General features: G+C 41.8%; 1 protein-coding gene across 1 annotated transcript in view; it reads left to right on the plus strand.

Annotated features, from left to right (window-relative positions):
- The first annotated feature begins 465 nt into the window (after positions 1–465).
- The window catches only part of F9 (coagulation factor IX), a 30,034-nt gene continuing 15,355 nt past the window's right edge, over positions 466–15,144 (plus strand). The window contains exons 1-4 of the mRNA XM_082376149.1: positions 466–1,747; positions 6,739–6,902; positions 7,107–7,131; positions 11,464–11,577. Coding sequence (XP_082232275.1) covers positions 1,660–1,747; positions 6,739–6,902; positions 7,107–7,131; positions 11,464–11,577 — 391 coding nt within the window. The 5' untranslated portion in view covers positions 466–1,659. The remainder of the gene's footprint in view (positions 1,748–6,738; positions 6,903–7,106; positions 7,132–11,463; positions 11,578–15,144) is intronic.

The following is a 15,144-nucleotide window of genomic DNA, read 5'->3' on the forward strand; positions in this document are numbered from 1 at the left end:
TATAATTGTTCTGTATATTGATTGTAGTGGTGGTCACATAAATCTATGCATGTGATAAAATCACTCACAATTATACACATACAACAGACCAATCAATGTCCACTACCTGGTTTTGATATCATACTACTATATTTATGTAAGATATAAACATTGCGAAAGGTATATGGGACTTCTCTGTATTGTTTTTGCAATTTCCCATAACTGTAATTATTTTAAGACAAAATTTTGAAAAATAAGATCCAAGAATTTTCCTAATTTTAATGCCACAGATCCAAGAATCTCAATGAACCCCAAGAATACCTTGGCTCATTGTAGTCCAATTGCTGAAAAGAAATGATAAGAATATTCACTGCCTTCTCATCAGAAACAATGCATGCCAGAAGGCAACAGGATGACTAATGTGTTGAAAGAAAAAAAAAAAAAAGTCAACCTAGAATTGTACATACAGCCAAATTACTTTTTTTAAATGAACGTAAAATGGAGACATTTTCAAATAAACAAAAGTTGAGAAAATTCATCAAAAGATGACCTACGCTATCAAAATTATTAAAGAAAATTCTTCACAATGATGAAAAACTGTAACAGATTGAAATTTGGGTCTACACAAAGAAATGAAGAATATGTGACTAAATATAAAATATCTTTCCTCATTTTTAAATTTCTTTGAAAGACTGTTGATTGCTTGAGGCAGAATAAGGTAATATAGGGTTTACTGGGAGATCAGGATGGACATATATACACTACGATGCATAAAATAGATAGCTAGTGGGAATATGCTATAAAGCACAGGAAGCTCAGCTCGGTGCTCTGTGACAACCTAGATGGGTGGGATGGGAGGAGGAGGTCCAAGAGGGAGGGGATATAGGTATACATATAGCTGATTCACTTCATTGTAGAGCAGAAGCTAACACAACACTGTAAAGCAATCATACTCCAATAAAAAAATTTTTTTTAATTTAGAAATAAAATGTATCACAACAACAGCACAAAGAATGGTAGGTAAATGTTGGTATACTATTATGAGTTTTTATATTACATGTGAAGTGGTATATCAATATGAACTATTACATAATAATATTTATAACATTTATTTTCTATACATAAGTATATATGCATATACATACACTCATACATACATGTGTTCTGAGACAGGGCCCATATGTTTCACCATATGGGTACACAGCACAACAAAGTTTATAAGCTCCTTGTTATGAGGAGGAACATAAAGGATCCACCAGGTGACTCAAGAGATATCAGCAGTGGAGATGTTTTAAGGTGGGTGACAAAATGACTTCATTCTTTCCATCTCTTTACCTTTCAACTATATGACATTAACGCTCCCTGACAAGGATAAGATGGATCCTATGATGAATTTTGCTGCCACAGCAACTGCAGCCATTATACCTCCCCCTATTCTAATGATGGGTCACTTCCTGCTTCAGCCTCAGATCAGCCACAGTGACAGAAGCCCATGGAATCAGAGGTGAAGCTTAACAATGGCCACTGCCTCCTCTCTTCATTTAACCCAAGAGGACATCGGAAACAGCCCAAAGACCCACTGAGGGAGATGGACATTGTTTCCCAGAAGTAAATACAGCTCAGCTTGTACTTTGGAACAATTGTCAACCTTGCTACTTGCACAATCTACTAGCAAAGGTTATGCGGTGCCTGAACATGATCATGGCAGAATCACCGGGCCTCGTCACCATCTGCCTTTTAGGATATCTACTCAGTGCTGAATGTACAGGTTTGTTTCCTTTATAAAGATACATTCAATGTGCTTGGCTTTTAGATATAGAAACGTCTGGGGCTGTCTTCTTCATTAAATAATGATTACAGGATTTGACCACAATGTTTAAGATTCTACTAGTTAGCATGTGGGTTGGTGAGTACTAGTTCTCTGGTACTGGTTCTTCCTCATTTTTAAAACTAAATAGATTTACAATGTTTATAGTACATTTTTTAATGGACACTGTTGGGCTTATGATTTGACAATGTAATTCCTTAGAAAAGTCATCTCCTTGGTTAAAAAAAAAATTAAAAGGGGGAAATGTTTTAACAAGGAAACAGCTGAATGTGGAGAAAAAATTAACTGTCATTTTGTGGGTTTTTAACTCATTATTTTGAAATCAAAATGGGAAACATTAAAGCAAAAACAATGGTTTTATTTACACAAAAAGTTTGATTTTAAGACATGATGTGATTCAAAATTTTAGAACTATTTAATGAGTCATGCCTCTAATTTTTAGTCTATAAAATTATATACCTTCAATTGAAAGTTTTAGTTAAAATACAAACTTTTCATTAGTAAGTTGTTATTTATCACTGAAGTTTTCCATGGGTGAGGAAGAAATTATTTTGTCTGATTCTAAACATCTCGGAGTTAATACAGGCAGAAACTCAATACTCACTTGAGCTCTTAGGACAGCAAAGCAAGTCCAAGAATTGATGTCGAGTAGGAACTTAGTTAAAGCAATTTACATCACTTGGTTTTTTTTTTCACAACTTTACTGACTTTATGCATTCCCCAAAGGCAGGCACATAGGGAAGAAATTACCCCATTTAGACAAACGGCATGTTCTCACAGGAAGCATTTATCACACTTACTTGTCAACCTATTACAATCAAATCTAGTAGTTGACAGTGCAAGGATCAGGGGTCCCAACCCCAAGCATCCCCAGAAAGCAGACTGGCCCGTGGTTCCCACTCCAGACATGATGTCACACTGAAATGCAGAAATAATGGTACAAGCATGCAGAGGTGAAATCAAACCAGCAAACTGGCTAGAGTCAAGCAATAAAGAAATTCAGCACGAACACTCACAAAGTGGGACAGAATGCTAAGTCTTTACACACATCTCATCAGTGTGAAATCTAGGAGGACAAAGGATCCAAACCCTTCCTTCAGGATAAGTGCTGAGATGATGGAGGTTTTAAGAGGACTGCTGCCCCCCTGAAGACCTCAGATGTAGGAAAGAGGATAGATTCAGAGAAAAAAAGAAGGACTAGGATTTCAGAACTTGGGAGATAATGACTAGAAGAGATAAGCCCGAAGGGAGGTTAAATATATGACCCTCAGACAATGGTGAGGAGAAAGGCAGTGTGATTCCGGAGTCACCTTAGTCAGAGATAATAGGTCCTTGAGCGGAGAGCCAAGGGGCCTTCCCTAAGCACGGACAGTGTTGATGCAGTGCTCTCCTCTGCTGTTGAACCGCCACTGGCTTCTAAAAGCAGTTTCTATGAATGATTTTCTGAGATGTTGCATTTTCATGGCTGCTGCCCTTAGATATTATTGCATCAATTTAGAATTTTGAAATCAGATGTGTTCCGTAAAACCAATTCAGTTTTGTAAAGCATATGGACCCAACCTGTCTTTCATTTAGAATGAATGAATGAAATAAATGAAAGACAGCTTCAGTCCACACGCTTTACAAAACCTTACAAAACTAAGTGACTACTACGGCGCCAGGTACTGTGGCAAGGTACTAGGGGCTTGGGGATAAACCAGATTCCCTCTTTGACCTAAAGCACCATGAGGTCAGCTGAGAGATTTCAATATAACATGAGGAGATGTATACCAGGTGCTAAAGGGGCACAGAGAAAGGAACACATTAACTGGGGAGACACTGACAGAGAGACAATATTTTGAGCTGGGTCTTAAAAAATAAGTAGGTTCACTCTCCTTAAATGACTGATCTAGGTCACCCTATGCAGAGAGGATCACTCACGTGCAGAGATCCAGATCCACAAAGAATGTGAGGTCTTTCAGGAACTAAGTATGCTTTCAATATTGAATATGACAGGTGAGGCAGGGTCAGGTCATCAGATAAGGAAGGCCCTAAATTAAGGAGTTTGGACAACAGAATGCAATGTGGAGTCATCAGAAGTGTAAACATGAATACCACTGATGGCTGGCTCAGGCTGCTCGGCCTGGCAACATTCTCATGAACTGTGTGAGGAAGGGGTGGCCAGACAAGGGCAGACCAGTCTTGAGGCTACTGTAATCATCCAGGGAAGGCACGAGGGCCTGAACCTGGACATTAGCTGTACAGACAGAGAAGAGGGAATGGAATGCAAGTGACACTGAGGAAGTGGAAATGATATGACTTAACCACGTGGGTATGGAAGGGGAACGGGTTTAGAGGAAGTGGAAAGACCATGTCTTGAGCACTTAGGATACAGCACAGTGCCTAAGAGCACGGACTGTGCGGTCTGACTGCCAATGTCTAAATTCTGGCTCTGACACTTTAATATATCACTTGGGGCAAATCACTTAACCTCTCTGAACCTCCGTTTTTCTGATTTACGAAAATGAGACGACAGCACCTCTCTCATGGGACTGCCGTGCGAAGGGAATGAAATAATGGATGCAAAGCACCAAGCACATTGTCCAGCACATCAGAAGCATTAAATAAACATCAGCTCTTATCAGCCACATGACGATGGACAGTTACAAAGTTGGAAAGACAATCCGGAATTCCGAAGATATATCTGACTAGAGATGGATATTCAGAACTCACTGTCGTATAGACAGTAGTTACAACCACGTGTGTGAGGATCCAGGGAGTGAGCATGGATCTTGTGGCACCTAGTACAGTGCCTGGCAGTAGTGAGTGCTCAGAAAATTGTGTTGAGTCAGGGCTGGACTAGGGTGAGGCAAGCAGGGCACACAGGGCATAAACATACTTGCACACACTGAGAGAGAGTGACTCCTTAGATTCTGTGCCCTAGGGGCCTTGTTTACCTCGCCCCAGCCCCGGCCCTAGCAAGGATGTATGGAGTGAAGACGGACAAGGCTGAGGCTGGAGGCTGGAGCCTGGGAGAACTCTGAACATATAAGGGGCAAGCAGAAGAAGGGGAATGAATGGATGCAAGTGGTGGATGAATAACAAGAATCAGAGAGAAGAGGAGAACCAGGAGAGAGTGAGTTCATGAAAAGAGCACCCTGAAAAGGGAAAGATCAACAATTAGAAATGTTTCAGAGCAGGCAGGAAATACAGAAGCTCAAAATTACCCTTTAGGAGGTCATTGCTGATCCTGACGGTAGTCATTTCATTATATGGATGGCGGTAAAGAAGAGAAAGAGCCACAGAAAAGTGCATTAAATAAAAAGGGGATGGAGAAAATTAGGAAGGCAGACCAGAGGAGTAGAAAGGAAGAGAGAAAACCAACATACACCAGCCTGTACACATTATCTCCCTGATCCTGTCAGCAACGCTGGGAGGTAGACAGTCTGATGATACTACTGTTATACCCATTTACACTTGACAAAGTTAAGCTGCAGAGATTATGTGACTTGCCTGAGGTCTCATTGCCAATAGCTGGTAGACATGTGATTCAAATCCAGGTGTGTCTGCTCTGACTCCAACCCCTATTTTTCCACTAGACCGCACTGTAAATGGATACAGACACAGATGCTACTGTAGGAGCGCCCAGGGCCAAGCACATGAACTGGCAAGCAGAGAGGAGGGCCTGGTGGAGGCTGGGAGGCGTCGATATGCCATGGCACCCATTTGCAGCTTGTGGCTTTCTCCCAGGGCGCCTGGCCGCCTGGGAAGGGAAGGAAGAGGCAGCTGACGGCACTGACCTAGTGGCTGGGATTGCGGGGTATTGCAGCACTGAAGAAGGGGTGAAGGGAACTGAGAAAGTTGGCAAGGGAAGAGTTGAAGAGAAAAAGTCTAAGCTAAATTCAGGGAAAAAGTAAAGCCCAAGGGGACTTGAAGAGCAAGAGAAAAGCGAGAGGCTGTCAAGGGACTAGAAGGCTCCATAAAGCGAACAGCTGCAATGGAAATAAGGAACTTCGGTTTGTTTCTTTTCCTTTCCTTTCCTTTCCTTTTTTTTTTTTTTTTTTGGCGCTAATGAGAAAACAGTCCCAAAATGCCCTGGAAAGTTCATGTTATAAACACCTGGTCCTGTTGAGATGGTATCAGACAGTCTCTAGAAGAAAGGAATAACTCCAGGCAACATCTTGAGTTCCTGTTATTAGTTATAGATATAGATACTACATCTGTATCTCTCTATCTAGAGAGAAACACACACAGAGACAGAGAGTGAAACAGAAAGAGACTGAGATTGGAGAGTGTCGGGGAGGGGCTGGGGTGGAGAATTAGGTTAGAGACCTCAATCCTCCAGAGTTCAGGAGTGCGTTCCTAACATGCTAGACAGAGCTAAAATAAACCACATCCTGAATCCCAGAGAAAGACTTATGTCACTGGAATTCCTAGAACACGTGCCAACTTAAGGTGCTGTGAGTCTGAAGGTTAAAAAAAACATGAATGCAGTGGTTTTTCTTTACTATCTAGTGAGAGACAGCAGGGTTGCATTTAGGCTTCTGCTCTTCCAAGGGAAATGTGTTGCAAAGTCATTTGGGCAACTGCGTCCTGTAAACACAGCCTGGCCAGCGTGATGAATCACCTTGCAAGGATCTGCAATTAGTTATTTTCAAATGATGACAAAGTGTGAAGTTAACTGCTTATCTGAGAACTTTCTTTTTCATCCAGAGTGAATTCAAATATGATTGAAAATCTGACCTTTTATTACCAGAGTTCTTTTGACTAAGAGTAAAATTGAATTTTAATTCCTAAATCTCCATGTGTATACAGTACCATGAGAACATCATAGATTTTGGCTCCATGCCCCAAAGATAAATTGGCTTTGGGATTACTTGGATTAAAAAGAAATCCTTTCTTAAGAGATGTATTTAATTTTCATGATGTTTTCTTTTTCTTTTAAATTTCAGTTTTTCTTGATCGTGAAAATGCCACCAAAATTCTGAATCGGCCAAAGAGGTATAATTCAGGTAAATTGGAAGAGTTTGTTCGAGGAAACCTTGAGAGAGAATGTATAGAAGAAAAGTGTAGTTTTGAAGAAGCACGAGAAGTTTTTGAAAACACTGAGAAAACTGTGAGTATTTCCACATAACATCCTTCAGATGCAGAGCAAAGAACAGAAAACCTTTAAAAAGAAAAGGGGCGGGGGAACCATACCTCTCTTTGGAATTTTAAAATATCTATACATACACGTGTTTTATAAATGTTATAATAGAGAAGGAATCAAATCAAAAACATTTTAAATAGTACCATTAACTTGTCTTCTTTTTCGTTATAGACTGAATTTTGGAAGCAATATGTTGGTAAGCAATTCATTTTATCCTCTAACTAGTATACGAAACATTTGAGAATTATGTATTTTTTTCTTCTGTATAAACATATAATATATTAAACTCTGTCAAAAGGGCTCAGAAAAATAAGTCCAACTCTTTCTACCCAAAATTGAATGGTGAGAGGAGACTCCAGGTTTATGCCAGCGTGGGAGATATCCGTTGGCAGATACGCTTACTCCTTCCTAGGGCTTCAAAAGGAACATCGTTCCACCCCAGGAATCTGGAAGGGAGAGACCAAAGAGAATTGCATCTGGGACTGAATGAGAGTTTGCAATCCTCAGTAGAGAATCAGAGAATGCTGATTGACTTAAATGTATACTACTTAAAAGTCCTCCTCCTTCTGGTGGCCTACAAGGCCCTCCTGCTTGCCCAGCCCCTCCCTTCCTGCTGCCCCTCTGACCTCCTCTCCTCCTCACACTCGGGACTCCGGCCATCCTGGCCTTGCTGCTGCTCCTTGCATGCTCTAGGAATGCTTCCATTTTAAAGTCTTAGATCTGATTGTTCCTTTAATGTGGAACGGTCTTCTGCCAGGTTCCCCTAGGCTCACTCACTCACCTCCGTCAGGTCTTTACCCAAATGTCACCCTCTCAATGAAGCCTGCCTTGATCATCTATTAATACTTCAACCTGCCCCCCATAACCCCATCACTTTAGACACCGTATCCTGCTCTATTATTTTTCACAGCAATTTTCACCACTGAGGTATCATAAAATGGTCTTACATATACTATTTATGTCTCCCACCTCACTAGAATGCAAGCTTCATGTTGGCAGGGGTGTTCAACTGTTTTGTTTATTGATGTAGTCCTAGTACCTTGAACAGTATCTGGTACAGAAGCACTGAGTAAATATTTGTTGAATGAATTGACCAAAAGGAGGAAAAGTCAAAACTTTAATGACAAGTAAGTTTTAAAACTAATTTAAAATCCAGCAGCAGGATTTTGAGGCAGTGTAACTTTCCCAGCTTGATTTACCTAAGACCATTTGCATGGACAGAAACTAACCTGGACAGCAAATTCACTGAATTCCATCAGTTCTATTTTCCCAGATTCTATTCTGTAGACGCTAATGGACTTATTCATACTCTTGTAACTCATAATTTCTCCACTTTGTTTTTAAATCATGAGGGAAGAAGAGGTCCATTCCGTTACATTTGCTTTATCTGCCTTTCCTCATTCTTAGTAATGAATGCTACCACGCCAACTCTCTACTAAGGCACTGCCCTACAGTTAGTCCAAACAAGTCTTTTTATTCTCTATTTCTAATCTATTTAAAACTTTGAATCTTGTATTTTAAAGCAAATCAATTTCTACCTTTCCTCCCAAAATATTCCTGGCTGCATTTAAACTCTCATGGTCCCTTCATTGCCCACCCCCCACCCAGTTGGCCTCCCACCTGTGAGTAGGGGTTCATCAGTACCTCTTAAACACCATATTTTGAAGTTGGCTCCCTGCCTTCTAGGTCACAGGCTGTGTTGTTTACTGTAACTCAGGTAAAGATACCTGGAAAACATCAAGGGCATGATTCTGCTGTTGACCTGAAACAGACTCCAGCAAAGATGGGTTTATTCAGGATCAGCAGAGAATTGCAATTCAGGGTCTACAACCACCATGAGCCAGGTGCAAGTCCCTGCATGGCAGGGGGCAGACAACTCCTTTAGAGAGGGGAAAAGGAAGTGAGGAGGGCTACAGTAAACAAACAGTTCCTGGCTTTTCATATGAGAGCTCTGCCTTCCAGTCTCTTGCCTCTATTTTTTTTATTTTATAAATTTATTTATTTATTGGCTGCGTTGGGTTTTCGTTGCTGCGTGTGGGCTTTCTCTAGTTGCGGCGAGCGGGGGCTACTCTTCCTCATGGTGCGCGGGCTTCTCACTGCGGTGGCTTCTCTTGTTGTGGAGCACGGGCTCTAGGCGCGAGGGCTTCAGTAGCTGCGGCACACGGGCTCAGTACTTGTGGCTCGCGGGCTCTAGAGCACAGGCTCAGTAGTTGTGGCTCACGGGCTTAGTTGCTCCGCGGCATGTGGGACCTTCCCAGACCAGGGCTCGAACCCGTGTCCCTTGCACTGGCAGGCGGATTCTTAACCACTGCGCCACCAGGGAAGTCCCTCTTGACTCTATTTAACTGAGGTTTCTGTTTATTAATTTTTTACACTGTCACTACTGCTTTGTCTGCTAAAAATAAAACAAAAACAAGAAAAGAGAAAAAGAAAACCCAACTCTACGGCTTCTTTTCACTTTGCAGTCGAGATTCCCAACCCCCACAAAATAGCCTATGCTGTTTCTCCCTGTATGGGCTTTCTCACACGGTAGGGACGCAGGCCCCTCACCCCTGCCCTACTCTCTTCCATCATCTCACCAAGTAAGGAGCCTGGTGAAGAGGAAACATCGCCCAACCCCATTAACCAGCATCTGCCCAGCCCTTTACAGAGTGCCTGTCACCTTTAATCCTCACACCAACCCTGTGAGCAAAGCACTATGAACCTCGTTTTACAGAAGAAGAAACTGAGGTTTAGGGAGGTTAAATGACTTGTCAAAGGTCACCCAGCTAGGGAGTCACGGAGCCAAATTCTCCACTGCCCAATCCCCACTTTCTCTACTACCCCTCCCGGCCTTCAAATCTAAATGCAGTTATTCATTAAACCACCACCTAGTAGGCGTAAACAGGAAGCTCTCACTTGGCAAGGTCTTGCCCCTTGTTGTCTTTGACCCCTACAGTCTGTGGCTTTGCTTCAGCCCGAAGTACATACAGACAAGCACCCAAAGGAGGACTAAATGCGGAAGAAATGACACTCATTTTAAAGATATGTCTCAGCAAATGAGTTGCTGTGTAGCTGGCTGCAAGCCCAGAGCCTTTCAGTGAAACATCCTAAATAATTCAGCTCCGTTGGTCTGTAATATAAAGTGCAAATGTGGCTCGTTTTTTTAGACCAGTTCTGAACATCAATAATAATAAACCAGAGATAACGTATTTTGTTTTCATAGAATTGGAACAAATTGAAGTATCTGTGCAAAAGCACATTGGATCAAGGGGCAGAGGGGACAAGGTCTAATTTTTACAACAAGCAGTTTTCCAGAGAGGGACTATTCCTAAAAAGGGGTATTAACCCCCAGCCAGTGGGACCTGGAAACATGCTACTGACAGCGAGCACGACAGACACTCTACTGCTGTCCCTCGAGCAGGCAAGGGTCCACACACTAGATGTCACAGAGCTCGGCTCTAAAATATGAACGACCAATAGAAATTTCTCTTAAATTGCCCCCTTTCGCTCACTGTTTTACTCTTACATCATCTTTATCACTCACTCTTTTGTTACGCAGACATTAAGCCTTGCCGATCTCTCGGCCAGTTTTCTTCAGGGCTCCCTCTCGGCTCACGGTGCACGCCAGCCTCCCTGCTGGTTCCACGCATCCCTTTCTCCTGAAGCTTCCTTAGAAGCGCGGATGGAGGCAGAGCTCTAAGAAACCACACTTAAAGGCTCCCTCCACATCCTGACCCTTCCCCTCTTTACCTAGTCCTTCCTCCTGTTTTCTGATGACCAGTATCTTCAAAGGCTCTCCAGAACTCTGAAATGTAGAAACTTCAGGAAAGGTAGGAAGGAAACATAGCCAATCTATATATAAATAAAGCACATTTTCAGAACTTTTTCTTTTTTAATTCTTTGTATTGAAAGTCGTTTCTCACTTTACCAAACCATTTGGGACCTAATCACAGACAGCAGAATATCTTTCAGGAGTAAAGCATATTTTGTACCGTTTGGAACCATCACTGCACACTCTGCTTAAAAGTGAAGTGATAAGATGAGCACGTGGATGCACGTGCGCCATGCCTAGGCTGCCAGGTCCCTGGGCGGAGGTGCATCTGTTACCTAGCTCAGCTTGCTCTACAAGACCTGGGACAGAGCAAGCCTTGTACAACACATAGATGATTGCCGAAGCAATGTGATTTGATTCAGAATTAACTCCATCATCATTCGATAAGGAAGGATTGAAAATTCTTCTCACACTCTGCTGACAGAATACATCTCTATACTCAGACGTTCTTTTCCCTCTTCCTCCTCCCTTCAGTTACATAAACAATGTACATGCCTTCCTCAGGGCCATTTCCTAGGACAATGGTAGCCTAAGAACCTTTACTTGTTTTTAGAAACTTAGGAAGACAGGGGCATCCCATAAGCAGCTGGTTTCCAGGTCAGCAGTCTTGCTCTGACCCTAAAATCAGGCTCCCCTCTCCATGAATCTGTGCAGGGAAGACTAAGCATTCTAAGCAATGGATCTGCTAATTCAATTTCTTAATCTATCTCAAAGATGGAAATCAGTGTGAGTCCAATCCATGTTTAAATGGCGGCCTGTGCAAGGATGACATTAATTCCTATGAATGTTGGTGTCAAGTTGGATTTGAAGGAAAGAACTGTGAATTAGGTAAGTAACTACCTTTGGATTACTCGTGGTTCAAAATTTCCCTTTGAAACCAGATGCAACTGGAAAATGCAATGTGTATGTATCATAATTTTCTCTTAAATTATGGTAAAGAACCATTTACATGAGATCTACACTCAACAAATTTTGAAGTGTATGATACAGTACTGCTAACTCTAGGCTCTATGCTGTACAGCAGACATCTAGACCTTATTTCTCTTGCATAACTGAAACTTGATACCTGCTAAACAACAACTCCCCATTTTCCCCTCCTCCCAGCCCCTGGCAAGCACCATTGTATTCTCTGCTTCTATGTGTTGGACTATTTTTAGACACCTCATATAAGTGGAATCATGCAGTATTTGTCCTTCTACGACTGGCTTGTTTCAATTACCATAATGTCCTCTAGGCTCATCCATGTTGTTGATTATGACAGAATTTCCTTCTTTTTGAAGGCTGAATAATATTCCATTGTATAAAACATACTTTCAAAGCTTATAAACATTCATTTTATCTGCAGTCATAGTTTCCAGGATGCACTCAAGAAACTAGATGAAGAACAATAGTAAGATTTGGTAGCTAGTAGGAAGTGGTAACGATGTTCCACTAGCATATTCACCCTCAGTACAACCACATGCAGTCAGCACCGTTATCATCTCCATTCTACGCAAGTGAGAAAAGTGCAGCTCAAACAGCTCAAAAATCACAGAAGCAGTAAACAGTTGAGCCAGGATTTGAACTTCAGTTGGTTTGACCAAAACCCATTCTTCTAACTGCTACCCACAAAACACAAAGAAAACTGACCCATAAAATTGTTAGAACTCATGACTAAATTGCTATCAACAAAAGCAGTGGAAGTCAACTAAGTAAAGAAATGGGGTATGGGAAGGCCAATTCTCCCATATACTCGGCACTTCTCCACGCATATGAACCACTTCACATATGAAATTTGTTGACAAAAATCAAAACTCATTCCTGAATTTGACTATACTGATAAAGCTGAAAGAGTTACATAGAAAATCAAGGATCACTGTGCATCTTTTCTTTGCATATCCTAGAATTTTTTTGTTCTGAGATTTTGGCAGTTGGAACAGCAAACCCCAAAGTCCTTTACCTACTTGTTTATTACCTCTGGATGCAGGATTACTGGTATCGTGATTGTGAAAAGCATACAGTGCTAATGACGGATTCTCTTTCTCCTCTGAAACTCCAGAAGAATAGAGATGCAGTTCTAGGGAAAGAATTTAACACCACAGGCTACATGACTAAGGGCAAAGAGTAGAAAATTAGCAAGACTCTATTAAGGCGTTATGGCAACCCACCTGACACACAGATGAAAAGTGCATAAAACAAAATGAAACGCAGCAGCTGCACTTGTCCTATTGAGAAGGGAAAAAGTCATCTCTAATGCTGTTCAGAAATCCTTTCAGTGCTAAAGAGAAATCCATTGATCATCTTCCTTTGAGATCCAAAAGATAAAAAGGAATAGAAGATAGGAAAAAGAAAAGGTGGCAGGGCAAAAACATTAAAAAAAAAAAAAAAAAAGAAAAAAGGAGATGCAGGTGGATGAACTGTACCCCAGGCTTGGACTCCCACTCCTGCAGGCTTCCCAGCATGGGGACAAACCGATGTCTGGGTTCCCTTTCCTATGGGTGTGTTCATTAGCTCAACACCTCTGAAGTGCTACTTTCATCTGAAAGGTTATAATTTCAAGTTCAGATTGACCTAGATAAATCCCATCCTGCTATTATGGAAACCTACAGAAACTGATGGAGTATCAGCTTAAATAATATAACTATTGGAGCTGAGGGAATGAAGGACTCAACTGGTCTCCGTTGAGAATGAAGGGCATGTGGTAGCAAAGTATAACTGAAAACAGTGTTTAGTATTAAATATTCCTAAATGTCTTTAGTTTAAAAATAAAGACACTTTAGAAGAGGCAAAGAGCCCTGAGGAATGTAGCTATAAGCATAAAACTGCTATAACAGGCTTTGTTACGTGTGTGAGGCTACAATCTACACAGCAAAAGTGCTAGGTCTACAACGGGCACCATCTGAGGCCTCTCGGGTTCCCCACGTTTTGGTTTGGTCAGGGCTCTGCAGCCACCATTACACCTGGCCTCTAGGGTGTCTTGAGCTCCCCCAGCCCATCTGATCAAGGTTTAGAAAAATCCTCCCAGCTTGCTTAGTTCAGAAACAAAGTGGGAATTCTCTCAAAAAGCTCTTTATCTCAGACACTAGAGGAAAGCAAAAGCATATACAAACTCCCATTTAAGCTGTTGCTTCAAACTGAACTAAGGACTAATCTCAAAAGCTGCTAGAAAAACAGAACAGTTCATGGAGTATCTGGGCCCCAAGTCCCTTGCCTCACCCTGTCTCGGAAAGGGAAGGAGATTTCCATTGTTAGATCCTTGTTGTTTGTTTTCCTCTTCTCTTGTTCATCAGGCTCCTCTCCAGGGGAGAGAGGTGCAAATATTCAGGGCACGCTTTCTAGTTAGAACAATTAATTGGCTACTGTGTCCCTTTGGCTGGAATAAAGACCACTGTATGTGCCCAGTTACACATCACATCTGAGTCCTTTTCAGATAAATCAAAGTCTATAAGAACTTGGTCATTCCTGTCCCTTCTAAAGAGTACGAGAGGCATTTCCCCACAGTAACAGAGGACGGAAAGAAAAACAAGCATATAAACAGTTTTTTTTTTTTTCGTTTTGCTAACACGTCACAGACACTACTAATTTACTGCGTATTTCTGTGGAGTAGAAAAAAGAAAATATCTTGAGTTTAGCCGAGTAACAGCATATTCTGTGATACGCTGGTTAAACAGAACATCTTTTGTCCAAGCTTTGGTTTTCCCATCCATGAATATATCAGGGAAGATGAAGGCAGACTAAAATAAAGCAGAACACGGTAACTTTTGTAGTAGGCATGAGGGGAATTAGAAAGAGGTATTTGTGCTAACACGGAGGGAGAAGAACAGATGCTTTGACATGTCCTTCCACAGATATTCTAGGCACTGAGATCAGCCCCAGTACCAGGGAGAACCCACACCCAACACAGTGCCTGACGTCCGAGTGCTCAAGAAACTGTTGATGAATGAGGCCCACAGTGACTGTCCCTGAGGTCCAGGACTACAGACCTCTCAACTGGAACTCCTCGTGCTGTTATTCTCTTTCCAGACTCGAGTTCTTTACCTGAGGTCAAAAGACTGCTGGTCGGACAGCAATATTTCCCACTGCGTGTGCAAACCAAGCCAGAGGACAGCAGCAGCGGCAACACACTGGGCTGCAAAGAGCAATGACGAATGAGGAAAATGACAGAGAGGTCTAGTTACCTAGCCAAGGACGCAGCATCAGAATCGGGAAAAGCACCCTGACTTTACCCATTCCCATTGTGCATGGCCTGGACCAAAGTAGTCAGCACCTACCACCCACCTCTGTGAACTTAGCACAATCTCATATTGACTGAACACTCCCTGCAGGTGGTATTTGATTTGGCTGAACACTCTAGTATTGCTTTGTAGCAACAAAATGATTGCTAGTAACATGAGAAGAGCCAGGGATGTAATCACC

This window comes from Balaenoptera borealis (assembly GCF_965194805.1).
Source record: "Balaenoptera borealis genome assembly, chromosome: X".
NCBI lineage: Eukaryota > Metazoa > Chordata > Mammalia > Artiodactyla > Balaenopteridae > Balaenoptera > Balaenoptera borealis.